This window comes from Octodon degus, unplaced genomic scaffold (genome assembly GCF_000260255.1).
Source record: "Octodon degus isolate 3935 unplaced genomic scaffold, OctDeg1.0 scaffold00310, whole genome shotgun sequence".
Taxonomy (NCBI): Eukaryota; Metazoa; Chordata; class Mammalia; order Rodentia; family Octodontidae; genus Octodon; species Octodon degus.
The window spans coordinates 938,232-959,480 of NW_004524886.1; the positions used below are offsets into that span (position 1 = coordinate 938,232).

The 21,249-nt window shown below is 55.1% G+C and overlaps 1 protein-coding gene across 1 annotated transcript; it reads left to right on the top strand.

Moving 5' to 3' along the window:
- Positions 1-10,523: 10,523 nt before the first annotated feature.
- Prss38 (serine protease 38) lies at positions 10,524-12,001 on the top strand. The gene is made up of 4 exons (XM_004647528.1): positions 10,524-10,795; positions 10,927-11,201; positions 11,515-11,642; positions 11,747-12,001. Exons 1-4 carry the CDS (start codon positions 10,524-10,526, stop codon positions 11,999-12,001), a joined length of 930 nt encoding a protein of 309 aa, XP_004647585.1.
- Positions 12,002-21,249: the final 9,248 nt, after the last annotated feature.

The following is a 21,249-nucleotide window of genomic DNA, read 5'->3' on the forward strand; positions in this document are numbered from 1 at the left end:
CACACACATGGGCACACGCGCACACACAGACACCCACAGGCTCGAGCACAGACACACACATGGGCACACGTGCACACACACACACAGGCTTGAGCACAGGCACACACATGGGCACACGCGCACACACACACACACACACAGGCTCCAGCACAGACACACACATGGACACACGCGCACACACAGACACCCACAGGCTCAAGCACAGGCACACACATGGGCACACGCGCACAGACACCCACAGGCTCGAGCACAGGCACACACATGGACACACGCACACACAGGCACCCACAGGCTTGAGCACAGACACACACATGGGCACACGTGCACACACACACACCCACAGGCTCCAGCACAGGCACACACATGGGCACACGCACACACACACACACACAGAGGCTCGAGCACAGACACACACATGGGCACACGCGCACACACAGACACCCACAGGCTCGAGCACAGGCACACACATGGGCACACGCACACACACACACACACCCACAGGCTCGAGCACAGACACACACATGGGCACACGTGCACACACAGACACCCACAGGCTCCAGCACAGACACACACATGGGCACACGTGCACACACAGACACCCACAGGCTCCAGCACAGACACACACATGGGCACACGCGCACACACAGACACCCACAGGCTCCAGCACAGACACACACATGGGCACACACACACACACACACACACAGGCTCGAGCACAGGCACACACATGGACACACACACACACACACACAGGCTCCAGCACAGACACACACATGGGCACACACACACACACACAGGCTCGAGCACAGACACACACATGGGTGCACACACACACACACACACACACACAGAGGCTCCAGCACAGACACACACATGGGCACACACACACACACACACACACACAGGCTCGAGCACAGACACACACACGGGCACACGCGCACACACACACACACACAGGCGCGGCACTTGCACACACACACAGAGGCACATGCACACACTCCTGCAGAGGTGAGATCCAGACCAAGCACCCTCATCCAAACCTCTTGGAACCCAGTGTTTAACTCTTTGTTTACTTTATTTGGCTTGTTCCACATACATGTTTGACCTTGTAATAGACACACCCGGTTGTGGCACCTGTGCTCCCACATGTCAGCTGACAGTCACTTCATGCAGCATCACCGGACACGAGTTTGGATACCACCTGTCCCTCAGGTCTGCGTCGACGCTGAGCTGGACTTTCTGGCAGGCCATGTGTTCTGAGCTCTGAGTGTCTGGTACTCCAGGCTGTCGGACACAGACCTGAACATGCCAGCTGTCCAGATGGTGACAGCACCCAAGGGACGGGCTACAGGCGATGACCAGTGGGCTCCAGTGTCTGTGAAGGCTGATCCATGCTCCCCATGTCTGGGCTCCAGGGAGCAGCCCGGGGCACAGGGTGCCCTATGTGTTGGACACCCCACCCAACAGAGTTCTGACGGGGGCGAGCCCTGCAGAGGTGAGGCAGCCTCCCAGCCCTGTCAGGCGTCCCTGTGGGCTGCTGGACACGCTGGGCTGGGCGTGGGCACCTTGGTACTGGAGCATTCCTCACAGGCAGCTCGGACCTGGCCCAGCCTGGTGGCACCACGCCATGGCCCCTGGCTAACCCTGCCAGGGCTGGGTGTGGCTTGCCCGGGGCTGCAGAGCAGCTAGCCGGGGGCCCCCCGGCCCCTCCCACAGACCTCTCAGCGAGCTTGTGGGGCAGGGACAGTGCTTCCTGTGCTCTTGGGCAGCCCCCAGACCCATCAGGCGGGCTCTGCCACAGCCTGGGGTCCTCAGGCCACCACAAGGTCACTCTGCAGGTCCCACCTGCCTCCTGGGTGGCCAGAAGCGCAGCCAGGCTGCTGGCAAGGACAGCAAGAGGGGCAGGTTGTGTGTCAGGCCCTTAGAGAGAACAAGCCCCACCCGCCGCGCCTCCCCTTCCCATCAAAGGCAGGCTGCTGGCATTGTGGAGCTTCCGCCCTTCCAGGAGCAGCCCAGCAGGAAGCCAGAAGCCAGAGGCCTGTGCAGGGTAGGACACTGGGCTGTGGCCCCAGAAGAGCAGAGGGGATCCCAGGGCAGGGGTTGCCTGTGGCTCGTCCTGCAAGTCAGAGCTCGGCCAGGGCTGGGTGTGGCCCACAGAGCTCCTGGCCACTCTGGCCACCAGGAATGTGAGAAAGGGCAGTGACTGCACAGTACTGTTCCCTGTGCAGGATATCTGCTGGGGGGCAAGCAAGGCACAAGGTCCTGCAGGGCTGTGGGGTCCCCCAGGCACCAGGCGGGGCCTGCAGAGCCATGTGCACTCAGCCTTCGCACACAGGGCAGAGATGGCTTCTGCTTTCATGCACCTGTGGCCAGGACCTGGACAGGATGCACAGCCCCGTGTGACCCAGGATGAACCCAAGCCAGGGTTTGGGGTGGGGACTGCCACCTTCCTCAAAGCCTCCTGGACTTGGCCTTGGCCACATGGGTCCCCCGCACCCATTTGTCCACCTTCCCCAGGACGTAGACTGCCCCAGCTTCCTGACCAGTCTGAGCCCTGCTGGCTTTTGGTCAGGGGCACAGGGCACTGTGTGGGGTGTTTGTAGGAGGCAGGGTGGAGTCACTGTGCCCAACCCAGGGTCACTCGATGCAGCTGTTCTGTGTGTGTCACAGAGCAGCACACATTCACAGGTGAAACAGTCATGGGACACATGAGAGAGCAAGGGGTACCTGTGTCATCCATGGGCACATGCCACCTGCATGGCACAGGGCACATGGTCACCTCTGCCACCACCCTGCTCTCCAGGGACACCCTGGCCAAGGGGTTCTGCTGCCTGGGAGTCTCAGGGGCCCACTGGGATACAGAGCTGAGGCTGGTCCCTGGGAGGCATGGGACCAGGCCAGGCTGAGGCTACAGGAGCCCAGCAAAGCTGTGGTCAAGTGAGCAGGGTCAGCAGGAAGGCCTGAAGTTGCCACATGGGTACTCAGCAGGATGCAGGCATGCAGATATCAGGAGCAAACCACACACACTTGCTGCAGGGAGCAGGGAAAGCACAGGGCCCCCAGTGTACCCTGCAGCTCTCAGCCACAGGACCCAGCCACCCAGGGCTTCCCAGGCTACCCCTCCCTAGAAAGTGTCCAAGGGGCCACGCCCCTCAGTGTGCTACAGCCCAGCCTCAGGCCCTTAGGGCTGGCCAGGGCACACTGCCCTTACGGCCCACTCTCCACATGACTAGCTGCCCCGCCCAGCCACCCCACTCAAAGGCCTGCTTGTGCCTCACTCCAGGGGCAGGGCTCCCTCTACCCTCAGGAGAGGACAGGGCCACCAGGCCTGTCAGGACACATGAAGTAGGTGTCTCTTGGGGCATCGCTGCCTCCTGTAGGCATCACCCCATAAAGGACAACATGGAGGTATTGGAGGTTTCTAAGAACAGGGCCCTGTGTGTGTCAGCCCGCAGCATAGCTGGGTTCTGTGCACCCCCTGGAAACTGCAAAGTAAGCACAGGTGAGCCCCAGGTGGGACACTGAGACCCCGACAGGCGGCTTCCTCCTTACCCAAAGTTGGCCCACTGACGGCCGTGTCCTGCATCCCCTGGATGAGCTGGGTGGCCACTCCGGCGTCAGGGCTGCTATGGGCCCCATGTCTCTGCCTGCACGTGATGGGAAGAAGTGGCAGCTGACTCACATTCTATGCTGAGTCTCCTGAAGTGTCTCCTGGGCTGCCCCATTAAGGTTGATGTGCCTAAGCACGGCCCTGCACAGTGCTGAGAGGGACTGGGGCCTTGCAGGTGCCACCTTGGCTCAGGGAGCAAGGTCTCCCCAACACACCACCAGTGTCTCCTGTCACATGTGCTCCTGCCACACACCCTGTGACACTGCCCGAAGGCCACATTTGCCACGCTGCCTTTCTCACAGTTCTTGTATGGTCTTAAGGCCCGGGAAGGAGCTCGATGGAGTGGAACATGAAAATCACCAGGCTGGCCATTTCTGAGCACTGTTCAAGAGTGTCAGGCACACCCACAGTGCTGTGACCGTAGGAGCCATCTCGCTCCGTAACATGTCCCATGTGGCAACTGGAACTCCACTTTTTGTTCTTGTTGTTTTTAAATTTTATTTTTGTATTTTAGGAAAAAGGTCTACAGGGTATTCAGGGTCTCACTAGATGGGACTCATAGTGATCCTGTTTCCAGCCTCCCAAGTGCTGGGATTACAGGCAAGCGCCACCACCACACCCAGTCTCAATCTCCATCTCAGTACACCCCAGGGGCAGGGCCGACATTACATTTTATTTTATTTTTATTTTATTTTATTTTTTGGCGAAACTGAGGATTGAACTCAGGCCCTTTCACTTGTCGGGCAAGCGCTTATTCTACTGGGCCATCTTCTCGGCCCTAAATTTTATTTTAAAGAGGAAAAAAATTTAACAATTTGAGCACAAGATAATAGGAGGTTAGCAGTGGGTCATCCCTTCCCGAGATGGGCTCTCTCTGTGCAAGCCCAGCTGGCCTCACACTCACAGCCGCCCTCCTGCCTCAGCTCCCCAGCGCGGGGTCACAGGCGCTGCCACACTGCCGCTCTGAAGCGCAGCTGTCCATCTCCTCTTCTCCACTCTGCTGTCCAGCTTGAGAGTCTTGAAAGCTCGCTCCATGAGCCTCATCTGAGTGCAATCGGACAGTCTTTGTCCTTTGTTTTCTTTCCTGGTTCTGAGTATTGAACTTAGAGCCCACACGCTGAGTACATTTCCTGACCCTTTTTTATTTTTTGAGAAGAGTATTGCTAAGTTGCCCAGGCTGGGCTTGAACTCATGATCCTCCTGCCTCAGCCTCCAAGGCATGTACCACTACACTGGGCCTGGTATTTGTCTTTTTATAAACTGGGTTTTTAAAGCAAATCAAATCTAATAGTATATAAGAAAAGATAACACAGCATTACAATTGTGCTTTGTCCCAGGTTTGCAAAGTTGTCTCAGCATTTTTAAAAATTCAGTCTCAGGGCTGAGGATATAGCTCAGAAGCACAGGGCCTGCCTGGTAACAAAGCCAAAAACTGGGTTGTTTTACTTAACCTAACAGCCTCAGGGCTCATTCAGATTGAGTGTACACCATAGTTTTCTTCTTTGTGAAGAATGAATGACATTTCTTCGACGCCTGGGCCGCATAGCTTGCCTGGTCCCTCTCCAAGGGGCGCCGGTCCCTTTCGTGTCTTAGTTGGCAATGATGTTGCCCAGCTCAATGTCCAAACAGCACTGTGACACCCCGTCTTTCATCCTCCTGAGTGTTCACCCCAAGGGAACTGGCGGGTCACTTGGCAATTCTGAGGGGTCCGGGGCCATCTTCCCGCCTCCCCACCAGCAGTGTGTGAGTCTCCCTGTGTCCTTACCAATACCTGTTCTCTTCATTTTTAAAATCATAATTCTACTGGTTGTGAAATGATATCTAAGTGTAGATTTGATTTGTGAATTCTTGATAATGATATTAGACATTTTAAAAATCAGGAATATACATTAATTTTAAAACTGTTTCCTATACCTACTGAGTTGAGCAGCAGGTTTGCATTTTGAGTCCACTAATACAGTGAATCATAGAGATTGAATATTTATTTACTTACTGGTATTGGGAATAAAACTCAGGACCTGGTGCTTACCAGGCAGGCCCTGGACCGCTGAGCTAGAGCCTCAGCCCTTAGACTGAATTTTAAAAAATGCCAAGACAACTTTGTAAAACTGGGACAAACCATGGTTCTTATGCTGTATTATCTTTTCTTATACACTGTTAGGTTTGAATTGCTTTAAAGAAAAGAAAAAAGCAGGCTGCAGTGCAGCTCTGTGGCAGAGAACTTGTGCAGCTCACTGGAAGCCCAGAGTTCACCCAGCACTACAGGAAAGACAACTGGAAACTCCCCACTCAGAAGGAACTCCGGCCAGCATCAGTCTCATGTCCTCCTCAGCGTTGCGAGCCCAGCAATGTCTCTCCTCTGCAACTTTCTCTAAGATTTTTGGCAGAATTAGTGTAACTTGTTCCCCAGTATTTGGTAGACTTCTCCTCTGAAGCCCTCTGGACAGGGACCAATCACTAGGAAAGTGTTTTTAGGAACTTTCTCTGACACAGACTACTTAGGTACCTCGTCGGAGTGCTTTACTGCATAGAAGGCCTCTATTCACATCACGCGGGTATCAACTCTTGGGAAAGTGTTGCTCAGAATCCTTATTACTGTCTGTATCTGATCTTCTAGTATTTGTAGGCCTGTAGGCAAGCCACCTCTGTCACTCGATCCATGGGAAGGCCACCTCTCACTCCTGACATTGGCAGTGTGCACCTTCTTTCAGCTTTTCCTCCTCAGTGTGACGAAAGGTTTGTTGAGTTCACTGTCTTCTCAAAGAACTGGCTTCGGGTTTTGCAGATGGTGATGGCCAATTTGCAAGGAGCATCGATCCACTCGAGAGACGCCTAGGACATGACGCACTGCTGTCTCTGGGCGTGTCTGCAAGTGTCTCCAGAGACAGCTGGATTGGGAAGGCCAACCTCAGGAGCAGGCCAACCCCTGATGAGGGCATTGTTGGAGGCAGTATTGGGAGGTGACAGACAGAAGGTGGAGCCTGCCTGAAGCCAAGGGGCCAGGGTGTGGCCACAGGGATCTGCCCCGGCTCCTAGCTGGCTCCTCCCTCCTCTGTGCTTCCTGGACAGAGCCTCTGGAACTGAGGGTGCCGCCCTCTCTTGTAGGCTATGGACGGGTGACTAACACAGTTTGCATTCTATTGATTTTCTACTTATGCTACCAGATTTTAATTTTTTCTCTTTGTCTCCTTTTAGAAAGTTTCTATTTTAAGCTCTCTTGTACTTAAGCTCAGTAATCCTATCGAGAACACTAGGCCACACTAAGCTTCTCCTGCACGGGTTCCCTCCAGACGCCAAAGCCTCACTTCTGCATGCCCCGCTCCGCCTCCTTCATGCTTCCGGGCACCACTGTGAGCACAGAAGACCACCACATCGCCCACCCCAGTCTTGCATCCGTGTCAGCGAGGGCTGGTGCTAGCTGCCCAGCGAGGCCCTGTGGGCCACGTCCTCACTCATCTGCATGTCTGGTATCCCCTAGATGCCAGGCATAGGGGATTTTACCTATTGGCTGCTGGACATTGTTGTGTTCTCACAACTCTTCAGCTCAGCCAAGAACTCACTTAGTTGCCCAAATCCAGTTCTTTCTGGGACTTGTGCTGGGGATGGGCAGCACTGTCCCTCACTCTGGGGTTGCAAGTCATCCTTCCTTGGACAGTGAGAACCTACCTCTCTCAGGTAGCCTGGCTCCCACCTTAGGGGACTTCCCTGCATTCTGTGTGCTGCCCTCCTCCCTCCAGGGGCTCTGTCCCTTGAGCTGTCCTTCTGGGGACCTCACTGTGCCTGGTGCAGGCTGGTGCTGACCCCGAGCTGCATCCTGGAAACTGCAGCTGCCCCTAGGAGGTGGCCACCTCCTCCCTTCTCTCTGGATCACCACCATTCACCACCTGATGGTTCAGCTTTGTAAACCAATGTCTTACATTTCTTATTTTTTACTTTTTGGTGTTTCAGGTAGGAGCCCAATCTGGCTCCCTCTTCATCATCATAGATTTATCATTGTATTTTTGCAAATCAAAATAAAAGCAGGGTTTTTGTTTTGCTTTCTTTGTAATAGGTTCTAGCCCTAGGATGAATTGCTAAAATCATTATGATGGTCATCTAATATGGCTGATGCCCTTAAAACAAAAGCCCGACTTCCCCAAGACCACCTCCCCTTCTTCTCCAACTTAGCCCAAGACGTAATTTACTTCCACCCTTCCCTCCACCTCAGGGAAGACTCGATCAGCTCCCTTGGGTATATCTAAACATTCCTTCAAGCCTCTCCCCAGGCAAAAAGCCATAGAAGCTTTGGCCTCCCTTTGTTCCAATCCAGAGAGAATTCCTCGTCCTTCCCCACACTCTCTCCCGTGCCCTCAAAAAAATCAAGCCCCTTCTTCCTTGTGCCTGTTTCTCTGCTGTGCTGCCAAGTACCTATCAGTTTGCAGTACCAGGGATCAAACTTGGGACCATTGTGCTCGCCAGGAGGCCACTTGTGCCGCTGAGCTATATCCCTGGCCCTTGCAGTTCTCTTTTAAAAACTGGACAAAGATAGCGCCGTGTCCATCCCCAGTTCTTTTCGAAGCACCTCTTTCCCCTTGCTCATGAGTAGCATCTCCTGACCTACATTCTAGTTCACGAATTCTCTTTTCATCTGGATCTACACTGTAGTTAAAACCATTCAGTAAGTTCTGAGTTTGGAATTTTGTGTTTTTCATTTCTAGAAGTTCCATGATGGCTCTTTTAAAAATCTCTCTTGTCAAATTTATAGTTTCCAGTTGTTGCAAAGAATTTACGAGCCTAGTTTGATTCCCTTGAGCATAATAAGCACATTCATTTTATGGTTTCTGGCTGATAACTCGGTCTCTGGATTTCTTCGCGTCTTTTTCCACAGCACACCACTTGCGTTTCTGACGTTTCTCCTCCATGCTTGAGAAAGATTTGAATTTTGTTGCAGACACCATCACAGACTAAGGGTGATGCTACCATTGTGCCCAGAGTACTCCTATTTGCTTCTGCCGGGCACACAAGTACCTGAGTGGGCAGGTCACACTACGCCAGCTGAGTTCAGGACCAGGAACATGAGCATTTTCCAAGTCCAAGGTCAGAGCTACTCAAAGACTCCAGGCTGGCCCCTGGCCACAGAGAGCTGCCTCGCCTCTGACTCACCTCTGACTCACTGTCCTCTGGCGCATTCCTCTCAGGCCAGCCAAAAGCAGGTGTGGCTGACTCTGGGCCACACCCTTGGTGGGTCCAGGAATCCCGCTTTGTTTCCTTTGCCCGAGCGCTTATATGGCCTTTTCCAATGGGGCACAACACCCCCCATCCTGGCCCACCCCGGTCTTACTGGAGGTCATCTCCACCACTCGGGAGCCCAGCTTCTGCAGGCGTCTGCCCCGAGTCGTGCGCTGTGCGCTGTGCGGAAGCCTGCATGCCCCCCATTCTGGGGTTGTTTCCATTTAGTTCTGTGGCGGGCTGAGGCAGGGCTGCCCTTCATGTCCCTTCCCAAGGTGTCCCAGGCCTCATGCTGGGGATGGGAAGCCTCCGTGGACCACCATCTAATTTTGCGTTTCATCCCACAACAATTTGGTGTTTGTTTCCCCAAATCCACAGGCTGCAGGCCCAACTGCCCGTGTGCGGGTGTCCGTGGTGATGCCCTGGGGTGAGGTCCTACAGCTCTGGCACCCTCTTGCTGCCTGCACCCTGAGGACCAGCCACGCTGATCTAGCCCAGGCCCAGTCCTCTATGTGTAGGCAGCTGAATTAGACAGAAATATTCTAGGCAGTCAGACAGGGCCAGGCCCCCAAGGAGATGAGATGGAAGACAAGGTGACTTTGCAACTTGGAAGAGACAGACACTCCCACATGGGCCCCACCTCAAGACAAAAGAGGAAACACATACAGCGACATACTTCCTAGGGAGGGGCATCAGGGATTGATATTCTAAATAGGTATTAATCACCTTGAAAGAGCCCTATTGAGTCACTAGCCCAACCCCAACAGGAAGAGCCCCTGTCCCATATTCATGCGCGCTTGCTATGTGACTTGCTTCCCTATTTGGTCCTGGATTTAATCAATTCTACCTGAGCAATGGTGCTTTTAACCTCATTGGTTGACCATAGTTTTGGCCCACCTCATGCCCACCTAAGCAAGTTCCCATGTTCTCCACCACCTTAGACCCGCCTCACATTGTTTTACACTATAAAAGTCCCTGAAAGAGACAGTTCAGGGACCTCCCGCTCAGTGCCTGTCCCTCCTTCTGTCCCTCTCAGACAGCAGTTTTCTTTCCCACAATAAATATATTCTGCTCATAACCTCCATTTGTTCCCAAAATTCATTCTTTGGTTTTAGAGAACACGAACTCATCCTAGGCACCTTTCAGGTCAAGAGTTTCACTTTTACCCTGTGTTATCCAGACCGAGAAGACTGCAGTTTTTCAGCCCTTCAGACCCTGGCCGTGGCTGACGCACATGAGGTCTGTGCTACCCGGGAGCTGCCTCAGTCTGGGTCGCACTGCTGTGACAACCATTGCATCATTGTAAACTGCTTCCCGGGGCCTAGTTCTTCCTAGGCCTTTATTTTTCTACTTGGCTTATAATCTTTAAGCAATTTTGAGGGTGCATTTCAGAGAGTCCCTGAGGAGTCTCTCTGGCTCTCCTGAGACGGCAGGCTGTATGCCCCGTGCACAGCATCTCCCAGTGCTCAGGGAGCGCCAGCCGGGTTCTATGCTGCCCTCATCTTTCTTCAAGCGGTCCTATGGAGCCCTGGGTGGATCCCAGGGCTACATGCATGTGTTGCAACCCACACAGAGGTACAGCTGCCTGTGTCTTCCACGACCTCAAGGGGGAGGCCAGCGCCCGGAACAGAAGAGCGACCCCCAGCGAGCACAGGAAGCGGCCTGAGGGGCACCGTGGGGCGAGGGCCCGGCCAGCAGGGGGCTCATGGCGGTGCCGGCCAGCGACCCGGGCGCGCTCAGGCTCCTGCTGCCCCTGCTGCCCCTGCTGCTCCTGCTGCCTGCCACCCGCGCGCACCCCACTGCCCCCGCGCCCACCTGTGGCCAGCGTGCCCCGGAGGGCCGGGTGTTGGGCGGCGTGCCCGCGGCAGCGTATAGGTGGCCGTGGCAGGTGAGTGTGCACTATGCTGGCGTACACGTGTGTGGCGGCTCGGTGCTCGACGCCTACTGGGTGCTGTCTGCTGCACACTGCTTCAACCGGTGAGCAAGGGGCGGCGCTCGGCATGCGGGTCCCCTCCCTCTGCAACCCTCCCTATCCGCCTCCGGAGCCCTGGACCTGCCTGAGCCGGGACAGGGTGGCAGGTGGCGGCACTGGCTCTGTCCCCACTCAGGGAAAAGAACATCGCCACCTTCGACCTGTACGTGGGCCTCACAAACCTGCGGGCCGCCGGCGCGCACACACAGTGGTTTGCGGTGAGCCGCGTCATCCTGCACCCCAGCTACCAGATGTGGCACCCCGTGGGCGGGGACGTGGCGCTTGTGCAGCTGCAGTCGCGCATCGAGTTCTCAGACGCCGTGCGACCCGTGTGCCTGCCACCACCCACCCTACAGCTGGACAGCAACACAGCCTGCTGGGTCGCAGGGTGGGGGCTGGTGTCCCCGCAGGGTGAGGACAGGCCAAGAGGGGTGTGTGTGGTCACTGGAGTGCGGCCTGTGGGGCCCGCAGATGTGGGGTGGGTGGAAGTGCACCCTGGGAAGGGCTGGGTGTAACTACTGTCAGAGAGGGGACCCCTGACTCAGGCTGGGGCAAGTGGAGGGGGGGGGGCTGTCACAAGAGGCCTTGGCAGTGGGGGAGCCTCTCCGCAGGGGGAGCCCCAGGCTGGGCTGGCAGGCCTAGGAACCGTGGCCTGGAGCTGGGGCGGCTGCAGCCTTGAGGCCTCCCATGCAGCCACTGCCACATCTGGCTTCCCTCTCTGCAGGCCTGCCTAACGAGCTGCAGGAGGCCCAGCTGCCCCTGATTTCACAGGCCCTGTGCAGGCTTCTCTACTCGCCCTCCGCCATCCAGCAGGACATGCTGTGTGCAGGGAGCTTGAAGACTGCATGTGAGGTGTGTGCCCGTAGCCTGGCGCGGGGATGGCGGCCTGAGCACCTCCACTGGGAAGGGGCCTAACCTGCCCCATGTGGGACCTCAGCAGACCCCATCCTTTGCAGGGTGACTCTGGGGGCCCGCTGGTGTGCGAGCTCAACCACACATGGGTGCAGATTGGAATCGTGAGCTGGGGCCAGGGTTGTGCGCAGCAACTGTACCCTGCAGTGTTTGCCCGCGTCTCCTATTTCTCCAGTTGGATCCGCCATCACATGGAGAGGACACCCCTTCCAGAGCAGCCAGCCCCAACCCTGGCTCCTGCTCACAGTGCCACCCTCATTGTGCTGGTGCCGGTGCTGACCAGCCTGGCATTTTCCTAAGGGCCTGGGGATGCCCAGCGCCCTATGCAGCTCCTGTCTGTGAGGTAGAGGCTGGACCCAGCCGTGCAGCCTGAAAGGGGTTAAGTGGGGAGAGGGCTGGAGGGCGAGGCAAGACCAGGACCCCAAGCCGCAGATATTAAACGTTTGTGAAGCAGTGCCTCAGCCCCTGCCCTGGTCTGTCGCCCAGAGCCACTGTGGTCCCTCCAGCTGACACAGCAAGGTCCCGGGCCTGGGCTCTTGGGGGAGCCCCGCAGGGGACACCTGTGCAGAGCTGGGGGTGCAGTCAGAGCAGAGGCAAGAGCCCAGGCCACTGGGAAGGCCTCTAGCCTGTAGGTGGAGAGGTGCTGAAAATGTCAATCAAGCAGCTTAAGGAAACAGAAAACTCCATGAGCCAGCGAGGGCGGGCGCAAGGGAGGAGCTGAGAGACCCGCCCAGAAACGCAGGAGGACGGGTGCAGAGGCCTGGTACCCACAGAGCCTCAACCTGATACAGCCACTTCCAATGAAAATACCCAGGAGAGGGCTGGGGAGATGGTTCAGTGGAATAAGTGCTTCCCTGGCAAGTGCAAGGGCCTGAGTTCAATCCCCAGTTCCTCAAAAAGAGAGAGAGAGAGAAAAGAAAATACCCACGAGGGCTGCGTGCGAGTGTCCTGCCACCGTCCCTGCAGGGCAGGGTGACCACCACTGGCACAGCCCTGGCACAGCATTGGGTGCTTCAGGCCCTCGGGGTGTGCTGGGCTCCACACAGGTGTGGTACAGGTCATGGAGTCCATCTGTAATGGGGTGAAGGACACCTGTATTTGAGAGTGCTGCTTTAAATAAAGATACAAAAGTGGAAAAAGAGGTAACACCACAAAGACAGGTAAAAACAGAAATACACAAAATAAGAAATGACCAGGAAGAAAAAACACTGAAACAAAATTTAAGAAATCCTGAGACACACAATTCTAGGCAAGCACTTTTTTTTTTTTTAAGCACATTTTAATAAAAGGAAGTAATGCCATCAAAACTATCTCCAGCTGAGATAGAAAGTTTAAATCAAATTCCATAAATGAAGTGGGAAAGTGCAGTAGAGGACATTTGGTCCCAGGACAAGCCTCACTGAGCCGGTGCCTGGAGAGCCGCACTGAGCCAACTGCAGCCTGGCTGTGCCCAGCCAGGGACAGAAAAGGCACTTCCCCATTCTCACAGGTGGGCACCTGTGGATGCAGTAAAACAAACTTGCCCAGCACAAGCTTGGACAGCCCAGCTCAGATCACGGGCACAAGTTCAGAAATGCAATGAAAGGAAACAAGCAGAGGTCCATGTTATTTTCTAAAATGATGCTTTATAATCAAGTGGTTTTTATTTCAGTTGTCTGAGGATTAAATATTAGGAAACCCATGAGTATAGTTCATCATTTTAATTGATCTGCTAAAGAAAAGAGTATCCAGCTGCCATAGTGGCATGCACCCATAATCCCAGGACTTGGGAGGCTGAGGCAGGGGAATCCCTGCAAGTGCGAGGCCGGCTGAGGCTACAAAGTGAGTTTAAGGCCAACCTGTACCACATGGTGAGATCCTGTATTGAAAAGACTGGAGGGGGGAAAAATCAATAAACAAGTGTTTGCTAAATCCAAAACCTATTTCTAATTACAAAATAAAACAGAAGTCAATGTTTTAAAACTTGGCTTGATGGTGAGCACCTGTAATCCCAACCCTCACAGAACCAAGGCAGGAAGATTACCCAGAGTTTGAGGCAAGCCTGGGCTATATGGTGAGTTCAAGTCTAACTTGAGCCACAGTGAGATCTTGCCTCAAAAAACCAAATGACAGGAAAAAAAAAAAAAATCAAAAGTTCAGTGAGCTAGCTCAGTGGCCTGAGCACCTGCTTAGGCAAGTGCAGAGACCAGAGTTTGATCCCTGGCACCATAAGCCGTGCTGGCCCTGCCCCAGGGCACACTGAGCGGGCCACCGAGTCCAGGCATGGTGGTGCACACCTATAATCCCAGCACCGGGGAGGCTGAAAACAGAAGGATCACTATGAGTGTGAGCTGCATAGTGAGGCCCTGTACCAAATACTTTTTTTTTTTTTCTTGCAGAACCAGGGATTGAACTCAGGCCCTTGCACTTGCCAGGGAAGTGTTTATTCCACTGAGCTATCTCCCTGGCCTTTTTTTTTTTTTTTTTTTTGGTATTTGAGGGAAGGATCTACAAGGTGTTCAGGGTCTCACTACTAGATCAGACTCATAGTGATCCACCTGTTTACAGTCTCCCAAGTGCTGGGATTATAAGTGTGCGCCACCACGCCCAGTCTCAATTGCCATCTCAGCATGCCCTAGGGGCAGGGCCGGCAGGGCAGGCCTGGAGATTGAACCCCCCAGGCCCTGCGCCTGCTTGCAGGCACTTTAATCCCCTGAGATATTTGGCCAGCCCAACATTTTAAAAAATAAATAAAAATAAACAAGTTGGACCAGGGATACAGCGCAGCAGCACAGCAGCTGCGTGACAAGGGTGCAGTTTCCAAGTGGCCTTCCCATGTGGGCCCCTTGACTTTGAACCCCAGAACTAGGTGCCTGCCAGAGATGTAAAATGAAATTCCTAAGCAACATGCTGAATGCTAGAAACCAGGAAAATAATGCTGGCGCCTGGAATCTAAGTCCCTACCTGCATGCAGTTTATAGTCATTTCCTTAGTAGTAAATGAGAAGGGAGCGAGGCAGGAAGATCACAAGTCCAAGCCCAGCTCAGGCAGCTCAAGAAACTGCCTTGGAATTGCACAGAAGGGGCTGGGGTTGTGGAACGGAGGAAAGAGCTCAGTGTGAAGGCCTGGCTTCACTCCTCAGCACAGAGAGAGGGAGAGAGAGGGGTAGAAAGTCACTAGGGCAGGAAAGGAGAGGAGAAGGAAGGAGAAATGGCAAGATCATTTTCTGCTCAGTAATTGTTTTCCATGTGAATTGATTGAACTCACCATTTGAAAAGCAATGGTTGTAGAACAGATACAAATAACCCAGAAAGCAAAGAAAAAATCAAAATAATAAACCCCCACCAAATGTGTGATCTATCCTTATCCCTCTATTATCTAGAAGAGTTTCTTTTTAGATTTAAAGGCACACACAGGTAGAAAACAAAAGAAGGAAATGATATTCCATGCAGATAGCACAAAAGAAATGAAAATGGGGCTCTAAGTAGAAAATCATTGCAGGAGACAAGGACATCACATATCGGGGGTCAAAAAGGTACAGCAATCACAAGCATGAATGCACCCCAAGCACAGAGCCTGAAATCTTGCACATTAGGCAAGATGTGGCAGATATAGAGAGCATTCTGCAGAAGCAGCTGAGGAAGACTCCAGTATTCTGCTCTCAATAATGGGCAAACCAAGGGACAGAAGAAGAAAGGAGGACTGCGGAAGGCGTGTCCCAGGAGTACCCGCGTGAGCAGTCCCAAGCACTGGCAGGCACAGCGATCTCAGCATTCACTTCAGTTCTGGGTACAAAAGAACCAAAGCACCAGGGCCGTGCTACATGAACAGGGAAAAGACACCCGTTCAAACTGATGCCCAAGTAAAAAGGCATTTGACAAAAGCCAAGATCTTTCAGGGCCAAAGCACAAATAAACCAGGAACAACTGGACGTGGTACCCTCCCAGCACTCTGGGAGGCTGAGCCCCAAGGGTCGAAGTAGCTAATTAATGAACAGGGCTGGAGCTGGAGCTCAGTACAGAGGCCCTGGGCTCAGCCCAGTGCCTGAAGACAAGAGGGAATGCAAAGAAACCCCTGAACACCACAGGGGCACACTGGACGCCCTGCAAGCCCATGGGAGCTGGACCACCACTCCCCACAGCCCTGGCAGGAAGAGGACGGGCTCGAGTGGGAGGAGAAAAGAATGGGGTGCGTGTGCCGTGCAGTGTGGCTCTGCCTCGACAGCCTCTGCGGTGTTCACACACACGCACAGCACACACGCCAAAGGGCTGCAGGATGAAAACCTCATAGAAAGCAGTTGTATAGTGTGTGGCGGTGCCTCAGCTCAGGGGCAAGCCTAATTCATTCCCAGATTCTGGGAAGGATGGCCATGTTCACCACCCAATGCACAATTTGAAAACAAAAACAAAATTTTGTCAAATGCTTCTGTTTGTGCATCCACACTGCTCCCAAACGCGAGGGTTTGTGAAGCGAGGTGCTGCCATATTTGCACACAACATCAGGGAGCCTTGGAACCCAGGCTGGGGGTGACCTGGTAGGCAGGGGCCCAGCTGGTGTCCACAAACAGGAGGCAAGGGGCATGCAGGGGCCCCCTGCACCAGCACAGCCTTTCCCTTCCCAGGTCCAGCCTGCCCAGGCCCCCAGAGGCCAAGAGTCCAGGCCACCAGCCATGGGCACCATCCAGTTCCACAGACAGCACCATGTGAGGCCAAAGACCCTTTTCACATGTGGACTGGGCTGGTGCCAGAGAATGCTAGGATCAGCCACACTGGGGATGTCCCTTGGGCTGGGGCAAGGGCCTCAGCTGAGGTACACAGCGGCAATCCTCCATGGGTCATCAGACACAGGAGGACTGAAACCCACATCCTTGGGGGAACCCAGGAGGGGCCTGCAGAACAAGAGGAGGGCTCAGTCCACACCAAGGACAGGGGCCAGGGAAACCCTGATAGCCAATGGGCAGGGCATGGGACAGAAGTCTGGGCCAGGTTCCCGCACTGGCTCTGCATGTTCCCTGCCCCACAACCAGAACACCAGCTCCTTCCCTGTCCCTGCGCTGCCCTCCGCTGTGCCCCCACCCACGTGAGTGTGGTCTCTGCTCCCATCTCATGCACACTGACCCTTGGAGGTTGGCAGCGAGTGGACCATGTCCCACTCTCCATGGATACGATGCACACTTGCTTATAGGTGCTGTCACTGCCCCCAGTACCCACTCCACCTGCGCCACTCCCACAGGGCCCACTTCCCCTGCAGAGCCCCCTGAGCCCTGGAGCTGGGCAGTGTGACTGTCCTCAGGCTCCCCTGGTGCTGCCCCAGGCTCTGTGTCCTGCACAGCCCCACCACCTCATAAGGGATACAAGCAGCAAAAGATGGGGAGGGACAGCCCAGACCCCTCCAGCCCTCCCAGCTCCTGCAGGGGCTCCATCCTCACAGGAAGGACCCTCATGCCCCACTGCTGAGAAGACTGTTGTGGCGGGGGGAGGGGGTGGGACCTGCATCACAAGTGGCCCTCAGGGTCCTTCCTGTAGCTCGAGTCGGCCAGGCCAGCACACAGCCCTGGACACCCAGATGAGTACAAGGATGGGGGTGGGGGGTGTGCAGGTGGATGTGCCTGGCCTGCAGTGTCCAGGTTGGTGTCAACGACTAGGGTGGAAGGCCAGGCTCAAGAGGTCACATCGGGGGTCAGGGTGCAGCGTCACTGGTCCACAGGCTGGAAGGAGGGCAGGATCACCCGGCCATGGGTGGGGTCTCCTCCGCTGGCAGGGCTGGGCTGCCGAGGAAACTGGGGTCCCCTGTCCCTCAGAGCTCCACACAGCCACCCTGGACTCCCAGCCCAGTCTCAGGCAATAGATTCCCTCCCACTTCTGCTGGGGTGCAGCCCCCAGGCAGGCAGGGGATCCCACAAAGGGAGGGTAAGGAGCTGTGGGCTAGGTGTGCCCCATCAGCCTGCCTGGGATTTCCCTCCCCACCTGGACCCCACTCTGCTCTGGGCTGCAGACCCCCCAGACCAGCTGCTGCCTCCAAAGTGGGGCTCCCACCTCATCAAGTGGCTGGAAGTTTAGAGCTGTCCAGAGCCTCGGGCCACCTAGCACAGCACTGGGAGGCATGGGGAGCTTTGGGGTGAGAAGAAGCTGGGGGGGTACCTAGGAGAGGGGGCACCCCCAGGACACCCAGAAGCATGGGGGATCCTCTGCAGGTGGGCATGCCATCACTAGATAAGTCTGATGGAAGTATCGCAGGTTGCCTGGGGTTTTAAACACTTCCAGGACATCTGGCAGAAGTGGCAGTTTCTGTTCACAGGGAGAACATCTTTTCCAGCAGTGTCACAACTGTCTCCTTCTGAGGTCTAAGGGATTCAGTCAGGCACTCCCAGCACACCCTCCTGGGCCTCCTATCCAGTGCCCCGGTCCCTGTCCCCAGCCCACTGTGCCCTCACCCCCGGGCCTTCTGGAGTGCCAGGCAGAGGGGTACCTACCCAGCAGGTGGCTGGGAGTGGTGCGCAGGGTGTAGGCTGCCCTAGGGAGCCCTGAGAGGTTGGGTGTGGCCAGACCCTCAGAAGCAGAGGGACCCAGGGCCCCACCCTTCCTGAGACAGCCCTTTGCCCCTGGTGGGTGGAGGCAGTGCCTGGAGGGCTCCATCTGTTCTGCGGCTGCCCACTGCCATGACCATGCTGTGTGGTCCTTGTGGGAGGCTTTATTTTTCTTTCTTTTTCCCTCCTCTTCCTTTTTCATAAAATGCATCCGAGCGGAAGGCAGACCTAATGGGCATCCATGTCCCTGTGAGATGTGTGTACGGGCTGTGCTCTGCTGCTCCCCCCGGGGGCTGCCAGCCTGTAGGACCCCCTGCTGTACTGTTTCCACAGCATCCACTTGGCTGACTTCCCCAGGCCCAGGAAGCCTCTCACTAGGGCCACATGGTGGCCCTAGACCTGCAATCCCAGGCCATCATCCAGCACCCACCCCAGATGCAGAGAGGAGTGCCACCTCCACAGCCACGCCTGGCCCGGCCCTGTCTTCACGGACCACCCTGCCTGAGCTGCAGGGCCTCCTGTTTTCACCAGGCCAGAGTGCCACTGGCCAGCCATGCCCCTCACCTCCCTGCTCAGAGCCCCCACAGCCCTGTCCTGGTGCAGGGCCCTGGGGAGCCCATCCCTACACACACACCCCAGCCAATGCTTGCCTTGCACTCCTGAGACCTTCTAGAAGCCACTCAGGGTCCCTGCTACCTCGAGTGGCCATGCCATCCTTCTGCTGACCTGCCTCAGGAAGGACCCCTACCCCTCAGCCCTTTCTTGCTGGGCCCTCTAGGGGTACTGCCAAGGTCTAGGGGAAGCGCTTTAGGGGATAGGAATGATCCTGGAGGGTGTTCAGGGTGAGAAGGGGCCAGCAGAGGCAGGAGAGGGGCAGCATACCCCATGCATAAGGCCCTGGCAGGAGCCTGCTCCTGCCCCTGCCCCACTGCCCATCTTTCTGCCCTGCTCACCCCAGGGTCAGCACAGAAAGCAGTGGGGCTGTTCTTTTGTTTGTTTGTTTAATTTCACTGAACCGGGGATTGAACTCAGGCCCCTGCGCTTGCCAGGGAAGCGCTTATCCAGTGAGCCATCTCCCCGGCCCAATGGGGCTGTTCTTGAGAACCCACCTGCTGGGAGCCTGGCTTGTGGGACGTAAAGGGTATAGCACAGGTGACACCTCTGCAGCAGTGGGGAGAGACCTCGAAGGAGAGACTGAGGCTACAGACACGGCCACTCACTCGACAGTCACACCACCCCAGATTTCAAGAGCTGTGCCCTGGCCACCTGGGAGAGGCCTGGCCAGATGGCTGGCCAGGCCCACAGCCCGAGCCTGAGGGCTCTGGAGGCAGCAGCTAGTGCTTGCTTGTTGCCTGTGGCTCACTGTGGGGTTCTTATGTCCAGGAAGGAGCACCTACCACAGAGCCCAGGGCAACTCTGGGCATTCTGCATGACAGAGAGAGCCCCTGGGCACAAATGTCACACACGGGGGCACCTCAGGAAACGTTCCCCACTGGCCAAGCATCTCAGGATGGTCCCTGTCCCTGAGGAGGTACAGTTCTTGCTCCTACCACAAAGGGGAAGATGACTGGCAGACTCACACCAGAGGCTGTGCACCTGGCAGTGACAGAGGGAGCTCAGCACCCTGCAGCCTTTTCTTCACAGTGCGGCTGAGCAGGTCAGACACATTTGGAACACATTTGTGCACACACAAGTGTGGCCATACTGCCCTGACCATGATACAGGGAGAAAAACTAGTTTCGGGTGGGTGACCTCTAAACCATACAGGGAACTTCCAAATGACATAGAGAAAAACAATCTCCCAACCTGACCTGCACGAGTTCGTGTTCTCTAAAACCAAAGAATGAATTTTAGGAACAAATGGAGGTTATGAGCAGAATATATTTATTGAGAGAAAGAAAGCTCCTGTCCAAGAGAGGGACAGGAGGGGGAGCCCGAGAGGGTAGTTCCCCCGGGAAGCTGTCTCTTCCAGGGATTTTTTTTTTTTTTTTTTTCGGAACCAGGGATTGAACTCAGGCCCTTGCGCTTGCCAGGGAGGGATTTTTATAGTGTAAAATCATGCGGGGCTAAGGTAGAGAGAATGAGAACTCTCTTAGGTGGGCAGGAGGTGGGACAAAATTATGGTCAACCAATGGGATTACAAGCACCATTGCTCAGGTAAAACTGATTAAATTCAGTATCAAATGGGAAAGCGAGTCACGCAGCAAGCAGGTGCGAATTTGGAATAGGGTCTCTTCTTGTTGGGGGGTGGGCTAGTGACTCATTTGGGCTTTTTCATGTTGATTGATACTATTTAGAATATCAATCCCTATTGCCCATCCCTAGGGAAGTATGTACCTGTGCTTCCTCTTTCTTTTGTCTTGGTCTTGAGGTGTGGCCCAGATGGGAGTGTCTGTCTCTTCCAAGTTGCAAAGTCACCTTGTCTTCCATCTTGTCTCCTTGAGGTCCTGCCCATCTGACTGCCTAGAATATTTCTGTCTAACTCGGCTGCCTGCAACAACCAGGCCCATTGGCAGATGGGGCACAGGCCTACAGCTCTGCACGTGGGGTGGGCTAGGGAGACCGCACATCCACAGGCCACTACCCAGAGATAGGCACATACTAACCTGTCCCTACCCAACCCCACAACCCAGCATTGGCTTGGGGACAGATGGGGAAACTGAAGCCAGACAGGCCAAGGGGAAAGCCTGATAGCACGGGACTGGAATAAGGGGACCTGGGGCTGTGGGGCAATGCCTAGGCCCCAGCCAAGGCCCTGGGAGGGCAGGAGGTGAGCACCGAGGCCTTGTAATAGGCTTGCAGGATCTACTCGCGTGTGTTATGGGTCACTCAGAATAGGAACCAGATCAGCCAGATTGGAATTTGGAAAGCCGTTTATTACTGAGCTCAGGGCCCCCATCAGCTCTCACGCAGGAGAGGGCCGAAAGGCAGCTAGCCCAGGAAGCAGGGGGCTTTTAAAACATGAAACCACATTTGTTTGGTAAACAAATTCACTCACACAAAACAATGCTTTCAGGGTCATTGTGACCACTACCCAAACTA

Bases quoted from the DNA above. Each gene is read 5' to 3' on its own strand.
- Prss38 (XM_004647528.1), top strand. From the start codon at position 10,524: ATGGCGGTGCCGGCCAGCGACCCGGGCGCGCTCAGGCTCCTGCTGCCC. The intron at 10,796-10,926 runs GTGAGCAAGGGG...GTCCCCACTCAG, and splicing joins GCTGCACACTGCTTCAACCG to GGAAAAGAACATCGCCACCT. The intron at 11,643-11,746 runs GTGTGTGCCCGT...CATCCTTTGCAG, and splicing joins GCTTGAAGACTGCATGTGAG to GGTGACTCTGGGGGCCCGCT.